This window comes from Lycorma delicatula, chromosome 8 (assembly GCF_047948215.1).
Source record: "Lycorma delicatula isolate Av1 chromosome 8, ASM4794821v1, whole genome shotgun sequence".
NCBI classification, from domain to species: Eukaryota; Metazoa; Arthropoda; class Insecta; order Hemiptera; family Fulgoridae; genus Lycorma; species Lycorma delicatula.
Window position 1 is genome coordinate 27,194,540 of NC_134462.1, and position 19,131 is coordinate 27,213,670.

General features: G+C 30.3%; 2 protein-coding genes across 3 annotated transcripts in view; one reads left to right on the forward strand and one right to left on the reverse strand.

Annotated features, from left to right (window-relative positions):
- LOC142328856 (major facilitator superfamily domain-containing protein 6-like) overlaps positions 1 to 19,131 on the reverse strand; it is a 189,754-nt gene that overhangs the window by 29,373 nt on the left and 141,250 nt on the right. The window contains exon 11 of one of the 2 annotated variants that reach the window (XR_012757373.1): positions 15,475 to 15,546. Coding sequence is in view for 1 of the 2 variants with exons in the window: in XM_075372966.1 (XP_075229081.1) it covers positions 15,536 to 15,546 (11 nt within the window). In the remaining variant the exon portion in view is untranslated. Of the gene's footprint in view, positions 1 to 15,404; positions 15,547 to 19,131 lie in introns of those variants that run through there. The other variant, XM_075372966.1, reaches the window with a different exon arrangement.
- On the forward strand, positions 749 to 15,508 carry LOC142329178 (uncharacterized). Its single transcript, XM_075373571.1, has 4 exons — positions 749 to 799; positions 1,699 to 1,816; positions 11,046 to 11,108; positions 15,181 to 15,508. The coding sequence occupies exons 1-4, from the start codon at positions 749 to 751 to the stop codon at positions 15,414 to 15,416; spliced, it is 468 nt and encodes a 155-aa protein (XP_075229686.1). The 3' UTR covers positions 15,417 to 15,508.

The window sequence follows — 19,131 nt, forward strand, 5'->3', positions numbered from 1 at the left end:
CACGTGGTGTCCACATTAGATTTCTTATATTTAGAAATGAACCTTGGACCCGATAACGTCAATATTTGCTTGAAGACATACAGGGTAATTTTTAAATTTATATATTTTTTGTAAACTAGATAAAGTATTAAAATTACATGTTGAAATTGAATTTCGACTATCTCCTGCAGACAACCTAATTCGTTTTTTAATATATATTTTATTGCTTCTAATTGTTAATGTATTTTTCACGTACATGGCTGGTAATAAATATTTGTTAAAAATAATTCGTTAATTTCAAATCTTCTTATTTATTTTATTTTATCAAATTATCTAATTTATTTTATATTTTACTTTATTGTATGAATTTTAATTATATTACAGCAATAATTTGATAGGCTGCAGTGGAAAAAAAAACTTTTAGTTGAGATATTAAACGGTATAAAATTTATTTTTAATTATTTTGGCACATATAAAAATATATTTATGTAAACAAAGATTAATGTTTATTAGCCTGATGACAAAAATTAAAACAGTTTGTTGGCCTATCTTATCTCGTAAAAAAAACTTCAAACAAGATACGTGAGATGATTCAACAATGCATTATTTTCTTATCATAAGTGATAATCTACTGTAGTATTTGGTAGCCTAATAAATTCTTTTAAAACTGCTTCTTAACACAAAACTTTTGTTTGGAACAAATTTAGAGATATATTTTTAAAATTTAAACTTTATTAATAAATTCTTTATATTCTAAAATTTCTTTAAAATGTATGTACTTACTATTGTTTGTAATTTCTCTTATGCTAAGAATCATAAGGTAAGTTTTTTCGACATTGATTTCTATACAGCAATTTAAAATTGAGATGAAAAAAAATAATTCTTTCATCATTATATTTTTCTAATGCTCCAAAAGTATTAGAAAAATAGAATTAGACTTTTTATCATTAAATTGTTTATTTACGACTATACAACTAGCAAATACGCTATTTGCAAATTAAAAAAAAACTTGCAGTTCAAACTACTAGTTTAGTTATTTTAAAAACAGTCAGGTTATAAAAAAGAAAAAATATATGCACGTATCTGGTTTGAATTTTTTTTTACTAGATAAGTTAGACCAACAGCAACTATTTTTACTTTTCTCATCGGAGTGATAAGCTTTAATAATTGTTGACATAATTACGCGTATTTTTGTGTGTGCCAAAATAATTAAAAATAAATTGTATACCGTTTAATATTTCAACTAACAGTTTTATTCTACTATAACCTATCAAATTATTGCTCTTATGTAATTTAAAATTCGTACAATAATTTATAATAAAAATAAATTAGATAATTTGATAAAATAAAATAAAGGAGTATAATAACTAGTTTTGAATAAACGAAATATTTTTAACAAATATTTATATCAGCCACGTGAAAAATAGATCAACAACAATTAAAATTAATAAAAAATACAGTAAAAAAACCGATTATGTTTGTCTGCAGGATATAATCAAAATACCAGTTCAATATGTAATTTTAATACTTTATCTACTTCATAAAATAAGATGTAAATTTAAAAACTGTCCGGCACATCTTCTACAAAATATTGAAATTTGTCGGGTCCAAGGTTCTACAGACACTACTAAATATAAAAAAGTACACGTTTATAATTTAGATTTAATAGATGATATAAAAATGGGTAAGGAATATACAAAAATCTGGTGGTAGAAATGAAGAAGCAATAAAAGCTTTGGTAAATTATACTCAACTAGAAACGATAATTATTCAATTAATTCTGACACATTAAAATCTATTAACCAACGTCTGTATTTAAGAAGTGAAAATAAATATGGTAAAATATTAAATAAATCTTTAATTAATAATTTAAAAACAGAATAGTATAATAAATTTTATAAGCTGAAGATGCAAATGTTTATGTAGAAAACTTGACGAATAATTTAAAGACTTGGCTAAAATGTTCTATGATCGTAATTCTTGTTGCTGGTGTCTTCCCTGTTCTAATTATAACGCTTATTTAACTTTAGATGAAGCTCATTTTTGTAATTCTCACATAATTTTTTATTTAAAACAAAATGGAGATATAAACATTAAAATTTTCAGTCTACGATTAATTGTCCACCAAAAGTATCTAAACCATCAATTAATTATTTTAAAGAAGTCTTTGATAATTATAAAGAAATAATTGTAACGATAATTATTATAACTTGTTTTCTTCTATTTCTTTGCTGTTAAAATCTTGGTCAACGGTTTGCAAGTTGTGATGAAAGAATAATATTTTTATTATTATTATTATTTATAAATGTTAATTATTTTATTAGAAATCACTACATTTATTTCTGTAAAATTTAATGCTTCATTTCTAAGTAATAACTATGATCTACATTGAGATCAAAATGATCCGATATTTATTTTACTGATGAAACTCAGAAAAGTATAAATACTCCAACAAAACAATTGTGTTTTCAGATCATAATACTTCTTTATTACAAGAAAAAGTATGAAAAAAAATATCCAGTTGCCTTAAACCTTCTAACTATATTTTTCTTGCCTTGAAATCGGATTATTGGAAAATTGTGTTTTTGTTTAGATTTAATGAAGTGAAAATAATGCTAGTGAATTTTTAATTTTTATTTCTGAAATAATTTTTCAGTGAGTAACAAATTTTCTTGTTAATATTAACATGAAAATACACAAAAAATTGTCTCTCCCTAACAAAACATAATTGATTTAGAGATGATACAATTCCTTCCTATTTATATTTGTAATCGCGCATTTTCTCAAAAAGGCAGTTATAATTTTAATTATGAATGAGCGTCATTAGCTCTCCTTCTGGAAAATATGTCAACTTAACATAAATTTGTCGACGCTACCTCTATAATGTTTAAAATAGGGGTTTTCGACACCTTCAAATTCATTTTATTACATAAATAATAATGATTTTAGATATATGAAGAGAGATTATCATATATCTGAAGATATATATGAGAGGAGGTCCTTGCTAATGTTATACGAAGAAGAAGAGTGAAATTGATAGGACATGTAATACGACACGACCAGTTCTTGACGAATATATTTGAGAGCAAGGTTTTGGGTAAAAACCCTAGAGGTAGACCGAGAGCAACCATCATCAATAATGTTAAAGAAGAGACGGGTCTTGGTTCATATAATGACTTGAGAGAAGCGGAGATGTGAATGATGTGGCTAAATCGACAAGGCATAGCCTTTAATGAATGATGATGATATATGAATTGTATTTAAGAATCTTGAATAAAAATGGAATTCTATGCGAAATACACTCTTTCAATTAGTATTCTTGTTTTTTTAATAAAGAGCATCAATGTCCTACACCAAAAGTAGTTGGTGGTTGGGTTTCAATTAACTACGCATCCTCAGGAATGGTCGACCTGAGACTATACAAGACTTCACTTAATTCACATTCTTACATATCAATCCCATTCTTCTTCTGAAGTAATACCTTACGGTGGTTTCGGAGGCTTCAGAAAAAGCAAAAAGTAACTACTCAAAAAATATTCAGACTTCAGAAGTAATCCAACTGAGATCAGCTGATCTTGATCGGTCAAGAACGACTAAGGAACTACTCGACTAATTTTCATCAAATTTTAACATACACATCTAAATTTCAATGAAACTGATGTACTAGTTGGAGATTATTGAGCCTCAAAACTTTATACGTAGGTATACATATATAAAACACATCCCGTCAAGTATTTTCATGATTTATTTAATATTTATATTGAACACTGTTCACGCATACAACCACTCTTTTTCAAAACAGAAATTTGTCTCTAAATTTATTTATAAATTGGTAATCAATTTATTTTTTTATAAAAAAGATTATTTAAAAGCAAATATTATTTTATCTACGTGGAACTCTATGCACAGTTCCATCTTCAACTCTATGTAAAAATGAAATCAAAACACATTCTGTCAAGCTTAAATTTCATTCCATCATTGTGAAAAATTATGGAATGAAAGTTTAAGCTTGATAGAATGTGTTTTCATTTAATTTTTTGCTTAGAGTAGAAGGTGGAATGGTCCATAGAGTTTCTTGTAGAATTAATAAAAATTTCTTATTTCTACTCTCAGCCATTCTTATAAAAATCTTTTATTTATTTACCGTGGTTTCCTAAAAATTATTATTTTCAACTACTTTTATAATTACATTGGGTTTTATTCATTTGTCCACAATTTTTTTCTCTGTAATTTACAAAAATATGGTAGCTGAAATCTCAGTTAAGTTTAAGGAATGAAGTTACTACGTATCTGAATATTCTATGAGGTATATTCGGACAGCGACAGTATATGACTTTTTTTTCTTCTTTTTTTTTTCTTAACATCCCTAAGGTAGCCAGTTCTCGCCGTTCGGCACAACAGTCACCTAGGGTGTCGAAGCAGCAGTCTGTGCCCTCCCTGACTTATCCCTTCAAGGGGCTTTCCCAATGGGGTCCCTCCAGTCTCATAGGAACATGCCGACTTCCTCTTCTGGACAGCCGACACGCCCCTGCGCTGGAGAGCTACCCTCCCCAGCCCTACTCTACAAACTCCAGACGTGCGTTGCACACGTCCTTTGCTGTCTGCGACCCTCTCACACCTCGAGAGTCTCTATACCATCATCGGGGAGCTCAGATTCCCCCCCCCCACTCTTGCATGTGGGCGGGCCAAAAATACCTTAGGCATAGAAGCTATCTCCCTAGTCCTACACGTCGCCACGCTTCGACCCTAGACTTCCTGAATTTTTTAAAGTCTTCCTCGTCTGTTTTTTTTTTAATTTTTTTTAACAGTATATAACTAAGACTTTATATTTGGAAAAAACAAATATTACACTTATAAATGATATCATACACATATCTTACAATTACAAAGATTACTTTATTTTTTATTCGAAAACTACTAATGAATGTATTTGTAGCCGCTTTCATTACAGCTAGTGCCAGACTCCGCTTATAAGATATGTTAAACGGACTTTGTGAAAATATAGTATACTACGATACAGATTCAGTTATGTATATTCGTAAAGGTGAAAATACAATAAAGGCCGGTTTTACATTGGCAAATGAAGCGATGATCTTGGGAAGGATGATTATATAACCGAATTTATCTCTCCTGATTGAAGAGTTATGCAAATGAGAAACTGAAAGGTAAAGTTAACTGTATGATTAAAGGATACATTGAACCATAAGAATGCTGATAATCTTAATGTGCAAACAATGAGACAAGTATTTTGAAAGGTTAAGGGAATAATTATAAATTACAATCAGATAGTTAAAGATGTTAAGACTAAGAAATTAGTTAATAAACTAGTAAAGATATTTGAATTCGAATATGATAAGCGAATGATACTGGAGAAGAAAGATGGAATTGTAGATATCTCATCTTCAGTATAGTAAAACTGAATATATATGGTTTAGTTACGGTGATGAGTAAAGGATTTTAATGGGCTATGGCTGTGATACATTGAAGTTTATGATTTAGAGGTTGTGTTTAAATTGAAAATAAGTTTGTTACAAATATTTTTTTAAAAATAAGATGACATGCTTAAATTGAAAATAAGAAATAAGGTGGTTGTTCCATATGCATCTGTGTACAATTTGTATATTGGCATATGTGTATCAGACTGTCTGAAGAAGAAAAAAACTTGAAATTCCACTCATTTTCTATAAATGGAGAGCATTGAATCTATTAAATTTATAACTTAATTAGAAATGGGATAGGGTATTTATTACCATTAACAATTTCTAATTTCTGTGGAGGTAACATAGGTATTTGAAATTCGGTATAGTGGTAGTACTATGCGAGTTATTTACAGAATTGGAATTTTACATCGATCAGATTTGGGATTCGGATTACACTTAATTTAATTGTTTTAGTATTTTTATTTTACACTTTCAAAATGAATATCTAAAAACTCACAAAACTTGGAAAAGTTATTCGTCTACAAAAGTCATAATTTAAGTGAAAGTTTGATCCCGATCCGACAACAGGGTCCTGCCGAACCCAAAAAAATTATTTTATACATTTTGTTTAATATTTCTAAACAGACCGCTAATCATTAATGTAAACAAAAATATTTGTTTGCGTGTTTAACATATATTGTTAAACATATTTTATAATATAGCGTTTAGCCGAGGCTACAATAAATTTAAATCAACCACAAAAAAAAAGTTCAAGGTCGTAGTTCACGATTACCCTAAAGAACAGTTTCAATCTTTTTTAATATGCCGATTGAAAAAAAAGCTCGCGTGTACTTAAGTACACGCGAGAAGTGTGTACATAAGTACACTTCTTACTTATGTACGTAAGAAGTTATACTTCTTTGGCGTGAATAAAAAAATAATTTTTTTATTCATTCAAACAAATTTGAACTGAGTTAAGCGATCGATAGACGTTGTAAACGATCGTTGTCATCGAATATATTTCGATTAGTTTAGTTCCATTAATTCTTCGGATGACGACTGAATAGGCACGAAGGTTATCAGCGGCTTATGATATGAAAAATATGATACAAATAGTTTTATTTTATAATAATGTATTTTTTTCAAAAATTTTGTTTTTGGTAAATTTAAAATTATTTATGCAAAATCAAGAATTTATTTGATTTGTGCTGTTTTCTGTGTCATTAAAAAATATAATTTTACTCATAAAAAATAATACCTACATAAATATAACCTCAAATCTTGATGCACAATTTTCACAAAAAAAAAAAAATAAATAAATATACGCTGCAATATAAATAAAGTTTTATCAATATGAACAACAATACTCACAGTTTGAAAAATCCGTCTTTAGTAATCCGTATATATAAATACATATTTATTACGACTCAATATCTATTATGTTTACAACACGTGCTGATCACTTAGTTGCATTGAACGACTGACTGAATTAGACACTACGCGCATGTGGTGTCTTCGAAAGTATGGACTCTTATGCTGGGTCCGTTTGGGGGCATAGGTTGGATAGAAATAGAGCACTTATTCAGAATTTAAGGAGTGCCAAGCGCAGAGCATTAATAGTATGCACTGATGTTTTTAAAAATATCTCCTGCGATGCTACTACCGTATTGGGAAAGGCTCTTCTAATCGATTTAGTGGTGAAATTTCGGGTGACCACGTGGCAGTTGCAACGAGGCAGGGAAGCCGAGGTATTTCGGATGCGGTTTCGAGCCGGGCCTGTACGGGAACGGAATGGTGATCACAATCCACCGGTTCTAAATTTCGTTTAGTTGCTCATCTCCCGCCTGAGGAGGAGGCTTTACAGCCTCGTGATGGGTGCTTGGCAGCAAGAATGGCTCACCACAACTAAGGGAAGGTCCTTATATACATTTATGCAGGACTTGAGGGAATGGTATGCTTCTCCTTCGTTTTTAAGAGCAACGGGTGCCCAGATGGTCTCCATCCACGTGAACTTGAACCAATATTTGTTTCGGTTCCGCCTGGCAATTGATGAGCTGTGCGTCTGCGGGGAGGTCCAGTCGAACAAACATCATATGTTTGTTCGACTGTATCTCTCTGCAACCTTTGGTGCAGAAGTATTCTTGCTGTTCGCGCACTTTGCCATTCAGATCACCCGAAAAATTATAGAGACTGTAGGGTCTACAAGGACATCCTGAAGAGAAAGTAAAAGCAGAAATTGCTACGCTTCACAAGCTCCACTCAACTGCCATTCAGCTCCATCGCAGAGTCCCGCGTGACATTAAGTTTTACTTGAAATCCATGAACACTTAGGATTACCGTATATTCAGAAAGAAGTCAATCGATTGGCAACCAAGTACAAAATAAAGCTTAATAACCACGTGAACAATCTAGCTGTTAACTTCTTGGATAATGGCGAAGATGATAAACGGTTATAGCGGCTACATGTATTAGATTTAAGAACCTAATAGTGATATTCAGGAAGAGACTTCTGTTCCTGAGTTGTGCATCACCAAAATATTTATGTTAATGTTTATGATTAACTTTTTCTTATGTTATTTTTCTTTTATCTGTGGTTTTGTTTGTATTACTGGACTTTTTATGAATTCTAGTACCTAGTTGTGCAGACTTTATCACTGCATATACTATCGTTGATCTACTATTACTATTTTTTTTAAATGTATTTAATTAAGGTGTTTCAAGGAAACTCTTTTTACTTTCTTATTGTGATGAAATTTATTTATAATTTCTACCTACGAAACTGATTTTAAATATAATTTGATACACAAAAAAAAGAATCTGAATTAAAAGAATTATTTTATTAATCCTAAGATATAATGTTTATATAAAATAGATATAAAATAAAATATATGTAGCCTACTGACTTTTTTTTTATATGAAAAAAATATTATTTTTATATTAAAAATTACTTTGGTCGACTATTTTCTAGCGCGGTATAATTAACTGAAACCAAATGATTAAAATTCATCAGCTAAGTGGGAAATTAAAATCAAATAAATTATTCAATTTAAATCTGTGTAAAAAACATTCGGAATTTTGATTTTCAAACAATGTTGTTAACGACTACCTAAAACACCTCCGTAAGTTAAAATATTTTATTATTCATTTTAAAATAAAATGAGTAATAAAATACTATTCATACTAATAAGCATAATAATATTATACATATATAAATAAGTATATATATATTATAATAAACTCAAAATTACTTTTCCCCTTAAATTTAAAACAAAGAAAACTTCAAAAAATAAAAAAATAAAAAACAATTTTTTCAGCTAATATGGCTTCTGTAACGTAAACGTCTACTTTTAAATATATTAAAACTTTTAGAGAAAAAAGTTATTTTATTTTCTATTGTGAAATAAAAATCGTCTAAAAACTAATTGATAAATTGTGAAATTGTCATGCCAATGAAATAAAAATCTTCCATCGAGATTAATAAATAAATTGTTGAAATTACCATAGTAATATATTAAGGTTAAGCAAAATGGGGAAAACATTATTCATTAATTAAAAATTTAGTAAAGTAACGTTTTAATTTCATATCAATATTAATCAGTTTTATTACATTATTATTTATTTAAGTAATCTCTTATGATAAAATCTACGTCTAGTTCTGAAAAGAAACCTGAAATTCCAGTAACATCACAACATGAATTTCGACAAGGCAAGTCAAGGTTGAATTTTTAAACTTATAATATTTTTTTACATAAACATTACTGCACTATATATGAACTGTTAACCAAAAAAAAAGAAATTATAATAAAGACAAATCATGAAGATAAGGTGAAAATTATCTTATCTTCTTACTTGCCTCAAGCCGCAGGTGTGGGGTAACCAGGCCCGACTCGTTGTTTCTATCCCCCACCCCAAAAGCCGGGACTCGGTCTTGACGCCTATGCCTCAAATGGAGATATCCCCGAAGGAGCATCCCCACCGGGAATCGGTCTTCTTTCACATGAGGATCGGGAATCCCCGTACCTCTATATTACAGTAAACATAATTATTTTCAACGAAATCATCTCTAACTGGTTCTTCTTACATTTTTGGTGTTTTATATGCGCTAAAGTCATAAGAACGACTGGAAAAGACGGTGTAAAGCAACAAATTAATTGTAACCCTTCCTGTAATGAAACAAAAGGTTATAAAAATCTTCAACTCAATAGCGGATAATGACTAGTTTGACATTCAATGAATTTTCACGATAATATTTAAGAAAATTTATAGAAAAATTTTAATAAACAAAGGTTAAGTTTTAAGTAAAAGAATAATACGTATTCCCGTATTTCAATGAGCCTTAACTAAGGTTCAGTAATAGTACTTGTGTATACATCGTCTTCTTCACCTACTTTTTAACAAAATTTAGGTTTCTAGCTTTTTTATTTCCTTGTACGAAGTAAAGGAAGTAACGAAGTATTGTGATCGCGAAAAATTTCGGTTTTCAAATTTCAACGGAAATATCCATTTTGACCATCCCTGAATCCATTTTGACTAGTTTCGGCGTGACGTCTGTATGTAAGTACGTATGTACCTCGCATAACTCAGACGATTAGCCATAGGATGTTGAAATGTTGGATTTAGGACTGTTATTACATCTAGTGCACCTCCCCTTTTGATTGTAATCGGCTGAACCAAAGGTATCCAGCCCTCATTCAGAGCTTTTCAACGATATAACATAAATGGTACTTATTTTCATTGGTTCCAAAGTTGTAGCCAAATAAAATTTTAATTAATGAAATATTTGGATAAAAATACCAATCGGGTTGGTCTAATAATAAAATCGCCTCGCGAATCCAGTTGTTTTCGAAATCGAAGTTTCTGAAGCTTCAAATCCTAGTAAAGGTAAGTTACTTTTATATGGATTTGAATACAATACAAAGGATACCGGTGTAATTTGCAGTTGAGATTCAATTTACGACACATATCAGAAGTTATCAGTCTGAATCCGCGCAAGATTTCACCTCATTTACATGTCATACAATCCCACCTCATTGGGGTATGGAGTTGCTTATTGTTCAAAAGTTAAACATGTTGAAACGTACACATTAAGAACAGAAAAAAAAAATATAACTTTTTTAAAGGCGGGTCGAAATTGAGAATTACTAATTTGTTGGTAGTGAGGAGATGTACAGTGATGCGGAGGCATCGTCGTCCTTAAGTGACAGGAGTGTTGGGATCAGTCGTCGAAGGACAGATAAACCCGTAGGTTGAATCCGGACCTCAGTAATGGCTACACCACAAGAGCAGGGAATTGAAGTATGAGTTTATCCAGTTCCTTACCGTCAAAGCATACCTATGCCCGCGCAAGTTGAGACAGATATATCATGGGGATTATGTTACAGACCGAACAGACTGGCACACAGTGTCCGCTTCGCTGTTGTGTTCATATTAAAATAGGTCGGGCTCCAAGGTGGAGGTAACGGAAAAAAAGGAAAAAGCGTTGTTGTTAGTTATTTTTCATCACGATTGAAGTGTATCAATTCAGCGCGGTTTTTTGAAATAAGTTTTAGTTTTATTTTTATTTTTTAAATTATTATTAATTGTAATCAAATAACTTGTTTACAAAAATAATCATTGTTTTTTTTTTGTTTTTTTTTTTGTTAACAGCCGAGTCAAATGAAAGATCTTCCAATAATACATCGAAAAATTTAAAAGAAGAAGTTTCTAGAGGTAATCGATTTATGTAAAATGACTACAAAATAATCTAGCGCAATAAAAATTATTTTAAAATCAATAATTATATATAACTACAATATACTAAGGCTAGCTAATAACAACTTTAATAATCACATGCTAAACATTTTATTGTTAAAATGTTTATACGCAAGACTAAAAATAAAAAAAAATTAATAAATTATTAATGATAAGATATAGTAGATGGTAAAATACACTTTTATTTAGGCGGTAAAATAGAAAATAATTTAGGATTTAGAGAAGATTAAAAGAAAATTAGCTAAATGAATAGAAAAGGTTAATTATCAAAAAAATCTAAAAAATTAGGAAGAAATTTTTTACGGAGCAAGCGTGTTTTGCAGTAAAAGATTTGGCAGCAAAGTCAGTCAGGATTAGGTAATTTTACCGTCTACATAATTTGGACATTTTTATTGGTAACTTACATCATCAAAATAAAAAAAAATATATGTTACGAAATCAGTACTGCAGGTGAATGTGCGTGCACCTTTCTACATAACTTTTGGATAATTTCCTGTGTCTTTTAATCGTTATGGCGGGCATCATCATACACAAGAATTACGCCTTTTAAGGAAAAAACAGGACGTATTCTCTTTATAACGGGTTTAACTTCTAGCGTTTTACAATAGTACTCGCTGTTGATTGAACGTTGTTCTATCAAATAATTACAATAAATTGGTGCATTATATAAAACGAATTGCAGGAAAAAATTATCAACACTTGTTTTGTTGGTACGAAAATAGTATTTTTGGTGTTTAAAGACTCGGTCAAGAAATAATCTGAGTGCATAGTTTAAATGAAGTTAGATATAGTGAAACCTAGGAGATTTTCTGTGAAACCTTAGAAGTTAGAGAAAGACGCGGAGATCTCGCTTCCGCGAATCGGTTAATTTGGTAGTTGAGGGTTGTTAAGTTACGGTAGATGTTCGTGGTTGGAAGAGGCCATACGATGGCGATAGTAGATTGTGTAAATACACTGATGGAAATCTCTGCCGAGGCATTTGCATCAGTGGCATCCTGAGGCCAAAATGTGCCGTGTTATTAAATTTAGAGGATCTAAAAGACAACCTGCAGTAAATCCCAACAGGGCTAGGAACGGAGGGGGTAGTGGGACAACCGGGATCGTCACAAGGCACGTGTCTTTCTCTACGGGGATGAGGATGCATTGTAGAAAACTAGCTTTACCATTTTACCGATTGACGCGTAGGTTTTGAATTTCTTCCTGGTGACTGAACTCGGATGTTTTCATTTGTAATGACGTTCGGATTCCGGTTCAAAATGATGAATTCAAGTGTCATGAAAATTTATTATGCGATCTAAAATGGCATTAACTCGTTGTAAATTCTAAATCTAAATGGCTAAAACTCGTTGTAAAATTCTGTACAAATGTGAATTCAAGTGACTTTGTAACTTTGAGCTGACTGTCTCGGAATCCACTTTAAACACGCTCGATGGTACTTCAACTTATTATGAATACTGGAATGGACAATGCCGATACGAACTAAAACGTTCAGCAAATTCCTTACTTTTTATCGGTTTACCCTTGCGAATAAGATAATTAATGCGATTTCGCAAAGCTTCATTTAAAACTCCAACCGGTATTTCAGCGACGAAAATCGGTGACACTTGTTCTTATCAATTTAAACAGTTCGATTCAATTATAAAAATTTGCACGTTTAATATACTTTTTACTATATTGTTTTAACAACTACGAGTGAAATTTGGCCTGTTTTACACCTTTAAAAAATAAAAATCTTATCACGGCAAAATCTTATTCTTTACTAGTACACGTTTCAAGTATTGCCGAAATTTTGAAATGAGGTTATAATAATGAAAATTCTTTTCGAACAGCTGCTATTTATCATATCAGGGATACCAATTTAAACTTAAACGGTTTCAGTTTATTGTATTAAATAGTTTCTCCATTGTTGTCATGTGTCTAATTATTGAACAACCCTCGTAGTACAGTAGAGAGGAAAGTATGCGGATATCGAAGTTCAGTACCGGCATACTCCGACAAAACGTAGTAAATAATTTTCATCTTTTTAAGTGACGTTTTAAATCATTCCCATTTTTTAAAGCTTTACGAACGATTCTAAATACTCATACAAAATTTGTTTATTTGTCTAAAAATTGTATTCCTAAAAGATCTATTTTTTAATACATTATTGTAAATCAATAATCTACTTAAGTTTTATTCTTACAAAAAATTGTATTTAAATCAATACCTCTTGGATAAAGACAAAAATACGAAACGATGGAAACTAAGATTATCAGTGAAGATGTCACACAATTCCCTCGAAATCTTTTCTTTCCTTTCTTTTCCTGTTTAGCCTCCGGTAATTACCTTTCACATAATACTTCAGAGGATGAATGAGGATGATATGTATGAGTGTGTAAATGAAGTGGTCTTGTACAGTCTCAGTTTGACCATTCCTGAGAGTGTGGTAAATTGGTAGTGTGGCCACCAAAGAACACAGGTATCCACGATCTAGTATTCAAATCCGTGTAAAAATAGCTGACTTTACTAGGACTTGAACGCTGGATCTCTCGACTCCCAAATCACCTGATTTGGGAAGACGCGTTCACCACTAGACCAACCCCGTGGGTTTATTCCCCAGAAATCTAGATTCTTATTTATATACAGCGTGAACCGAGTTTTGTACACGCAGTATTTCAAGTTATGTTGCTTAAAGCTTATTAACTTATATTTTATCTCATATTTTTATTATTGGATTTATAATAAAGAAAAATAAATAAAGACTTGCCTAATCATAATATATGGGTTTTCTACTGATAGTGCCCCAATAATCAATAATTTACCTAAATTATATTCTACCAAAAAATTGTACTAAGATTATTCCTAAAGACGTCACACCATTCCCCAGAAATTTAGATACCTTTTGTTCTTTTTTTCTATCGGGTTTTTTCTGAATTCCAAAAGAATAAAGTTTTCTTTAAATAGTACACCTTAATACACCTTGTACAAAATGCTAACATGTGTTTTACGTTGTAACATAGTTTTTCTTTATCATTTAGCATAAAAATGATTCAACATTTACTAAAACTACAAATAATAGGTGTAAACAGGAAATTATTATGATTTTCCTTATTTAGAAAATTATGAAATATTAATTCAAACCCAGTCGATAACGCAAGTAAAATCAGAAGAGTGGAACACGGAACAGTAAAGCACGATCTTTCAACTTTGTACAACAAATAGACCATTAGTTCGTCAAAGAATATATATATATATATACACACAGAGAGAGAGAGAGAGAGAGAGAGAGAGAGAGAGAAAGTGAGAGAGACAGACAGAGACTCATTTATTTAATGTGTCCTGTTTCCCTCACATAACTGAAATTAAATAAGCATATCTTATTATAAAGATACTAAGTGTTCAGTAATACTAAACACGTATAAGTTAAGTCAAACCGATTGATGAGTATCTAGAGAATAATTCTAAAAACTCCAGACTCTGTATATCTACATTTTTCATTAATATAATGAATGTTAATGTTATTTTTTCTACAAAAATTTTAGAATTCTTTTGGTAATTAGAATTCTTTAAAATACGAAATTAAATAGAACTGAAATTATATCCAATTATGAAAAATTACAAATAATTGGTTATACTGCGAGATCCATTTAATATTTAAAAACACAAACTGAATAGATACAACGTATATACAAGATATTTTAATCTCAAAATTTTGTAGCACTTTTTTTTGTTAAAAGCGGTTTTTGTTAGATATAAACAATTTAATATTAAAATAATATGGTGTTGTTAAATTTCTTTTTGTAAAAAACATATTAATACATCAGCAACAACATAAAAAGGCATTTATTAACTTAAAACATGTGTAGAACTGAGGACAGAATGTTAAAAAAAGATTAGCCCTTCGATATTAAAAATATCGATTTATTAAACCGGTTAAAATACCGCATGAAACACTGTAATCAGTTTTAAATTATAATTTGATAAAAGAACTTAACGTTTTTATTTATTTAAAATAATCAAACTAATTCTTAGATACAAATATATTTTCCAGTTGAAAGCTGGTGCCGAATATGTCAAGAATCAACATCAGAAGTTTTAGTATCACCATGCAGATGTCGTGGTACACAAGGTCTTGTTCATTTATCGTGTTTAGAAAGATGGCTGACAATTTCTGGTACTTCAGCTTGTGAAGTCTGTTTCTATCAATACTGTGTTAAAAGTGTACCAAAGTATAGTCCGTTTACATCTATTTTTGTTTGGATGTATAAGGATGCTAATAAAAAGTAAATAGAAATATTAATTTAAATAAAAATAAAGTAAAATTATCATTTTTAGATTTAAATACCTCGTTAAGTTCCACAAACTATTTTTATATCTTCTCAAATCCGTTTTATTTATTTATTTTTTTAATCAAAACCTATAAAAACAAAACATAAAATGAGTACAAAGTAAATTTACAAATTAAATTTAATGAAAAACTAATTGAAAATAATAGCTTATATAATATAAAAAACTATGAATTTAAATCCAAATTTAGAAAAGGCACACTCATTTATGAGTGTGCCATTATTAAAATCTTTAATAAGAATTTTATTTTATTACTTTTTGAGTCCTTTGACATTTGAAAATGTTCATTATTATCTCTGAATAGATAATAATTCTGATTAAACTAGTCTGCTTTTGCTACTCCAAGGTAATGAAGAAAGGTTAAATCTGAATTAGATTTATTTATTTTTCAGTCAGATGGAATTAATTTATAAGGCTTTTCATTGTTATTTAAAAGAGGGGACTACAAATAATAAATATTGAAATAAAGTTTTTGAAAATGTACCTTACAAGGTCCTAACAAATTTAAACCCAATATCGAATTAAGTTTCCCATTGAAAAGCAGAAAAGAACTGTTGAAAGCTTGCATTATTTTTTTGGACAAATAATTACTTACTTGTACAAAGTAAAAGAAGTTTTGTGATCGCGAAAAATGTCGGTTTTCAGATTTCAACGGAAATATCCACTTTGACCATCCCTGAATCCATTTTGACTAGTTTCGACGTGACGTCTGTACGTACGTATCTCGCATTACTCAAAAACGATTAGCAGTAGGATGTTGAAATTTTGGATTTAGAACTGTTAACATCTAGTTTTACACCTCCCCTTTTGATGTAATCGACTGAACCAAAAGTGTCCAAAAAAGCCCAAAATAAAAAAAATGGATTTTGGACTTTTTCTTAACTGCTGTAATAAGCCCTCATTGAGAGCATTTCAGCTATAAATCATAAGTGGTATTTATTTTCATTGGTTCCAGAGTTACAGCCAAATGAAATTTTAATTAATGAAATATTTGAATCTTACAAGGGAAAGACACATCGGTTCGAATCAGACTTCATCTCTTTTTTTTAACTTCATTTTTTTAATTTAAATATATTGATTTATTAATTAACCTCTGATTATAGAAAAAAATTACGATAAGAAATAATTCAACAATAACAATAAAAAAAAAGAAAAAAATATCAGAAATTATTAATGAAATAAAATTCTACGTACTCTTCATTTAAAAACAAATTATATATGTAATTATATATGTTACCATATGTCCGGGATTAGCCCGGACTGTCCTGGTTTTTTAGTGCTGTCCGGGGTTTAAGAATTTTATGACTGGCAAGGATTTTTTTTAATTTTAGACCTATATGTTTGACATCGAGGTTTTAAACATTCCCTTACGGCCGTGTATCTCTCAGCCGATCTCGGAGCAAGTGCTGACGCCGATTTTGACGGAAGCGTGGCTACCGGTCTCGCCACAACGTTTTACTTAGTCATTTGGCAACACCACTGGGGCAATATGTTTATGTTGTTTTTGTGTTTAAAGTATTTCATCTACACGTTTTTGATCATTTCATCTTTATTCGTTTTTTGTCTTATCGTTTAGCAATGGGCAAAAGAAAACGTATTTTTAATGTTAACCTGCAACAGGAATACAAAGTTTTGAAATTGCGTAATGACAGTAACAATGAACGTGTTTATTGCACACTATGTACTGGAGAATTTTCTGTTGTACGTAAAGGAAAGGGTAATATTGAAGACCACATAAAAACAGCTAAACATAGGAGTGCTATAATGCTACTGCTTCAGCAAACATTAGAATTTTTTTTTAAAGCCAAAGATGGGAATAACAATAAGTGATCTGTTAAAGAAGCTATATTTTCAAACCACACTGCTAGACACAAACTCAGTTTCCAAACATCAGACTGCACATCTAAACTGGTTAAAAAGTTATGACCCAAAATTTTCATCTGCTAGAACCAAAACCGAGACAATTAACATTATTTCACCATTTATATTTGATAATGTGTTGTGTTCTTTGGTAAACATTAATTATGTAACAGTAATGATGGATAGCTCAAACAGAAGTGAAGTAAAACTTGTTCCGATTGTTGTAAGATATTTCAGTCAGAAGGAGGGAATTCAAGTTCATGTGAAACTGCTCAAATTTTGTCTCGGTATCTTTTGCAGTATGTGAAAAAATACAAACCTGAAGAAAAGGGTTTGTTACACTGCTGATAACACTAACAGTAATGTGAAGAGAAAAGTGAATGAAAATGTGTTCAGAAAAGTTTATAGTGATTTAGATAGACCTATTTTAGGAATTGGTTGTTCAGCCCACATTACACAATTCAGTACAAACCGCAAGTGGTTCTCTACCCCTGGACATAAAAGTTAATCGTTATAAAGATTTATAAATATTTTCACATATATACAGTGCCAGTAATGAAACTTAGAGTTCTGTGAATTTTTGGAAACAGATTACAAAAAAGTATTATCTCATAGTAGCACAGAGTTCCTTAGTTTGTTAACTGCAATAGAAAGAATTCTTTCCATTTTGATGGCCTAAAATCATACTTATCTTGTGACAAATACCAAAAATTAGTTGATTTTTGAAAATCTAGAAAGTGAACTGTTTTTGAAATTTTTACATGGTACCTACAGTTATTTAATAATGTAGTTCTGAAATTAGAAGCTAATTCTATCACAGCAACAGAAGCATTTTAGACATATTCTGAATTAATTTGTCAACTTCAGGAAAGAAAAACCCACAAATTTATACAATCTTCTGCCAAAGAATTGCTATGCACTCTAAAAGAAAATAATGATTTTCAGGAACAAAAATTCTTCTCAAGCATCAACAATTTTTATAATTCTAGTATCCAATACTTAGAGTAATGTAGAACCAGTTTTTATAAAGTTTCAGTGGATAAATTTACGAACTGAAATTGCCTGGTCTGATTTAGAAGAAAGTGCACAAGTTGTTAATAAATTATAAAAGATTCCATAAATATTGAAGGTAATTGAAAAACCAAAGGATAGGTTGTAGTTCAAGTTCTGAAAAAGTAACAGATACTAATGAAGAGAAGTGGAAAGCAATTTTTAAGGTGTTTCAAAAGACTGATATTTCATGTTGCAGTATTTCTAAAATGGTTTGCGATGCCTTTGCCTGAAACATCTGCTCCTGAAGCATCTGCTTGAGAGTTTTTTCAATTACGGGGAACATTTGGTCTGCAGAAAGTATATTGAAAACTTTCAGTATTTCTGTTAAATATCTGCTAAATATTAAAATTAATTCAAAACTTTGTTGACGTGAATTTTATGATGTAATTAAAAAAAAACAAAACTGTTTCTGAAAAAGTCATGTCTAGTGAAAAACACAACTGAATAAATAAAGTTTAAAGTTTCAGTAAACCGTTAAGACTTTTAAGTAATTTCAAAAATATGTACTGGGTTGAACCCAAAAAAATATGGTAAGCCTATGTATGTGTAATTTAATAGGCGTACAAGGAAGTCATGTGGTTTCCACACAAGATTTTTTTTTACAGCACAAAAAGAGATAGTTTATAAAGCCCATAAGAATAGATGGATCTTAACAGATCTGAAAATTTTCCTACCGTCTCTGACCCTTGGCGTCAAACTAATTCTGATCTTACATTATTAGTTGTCAAAATTTTAAAATTGT

Coding starts and splice junctions, on each gene's coding strand:
- LOC142329178 (XM_075373571.1), top strand. CDS start 749: ATGTATGTACTTACTATTGTTTGTAATTTCTCTTATGCTAAGAATCAT. Junction 800..1,698: donor CTTATGCTAAGAATCATAAG/GTAAGTTTTTTC, acceptor TGGTAGAAATGA/AGAAGCAATAAAAGCTTTGG. Junction 11,109..15,180: donor AAAAGAAGAAGTTTCTAGAG/GTAATCGATTTA, acceptor TATATTTTCCAG/TTGAAAGCTGGTGCCGAATA.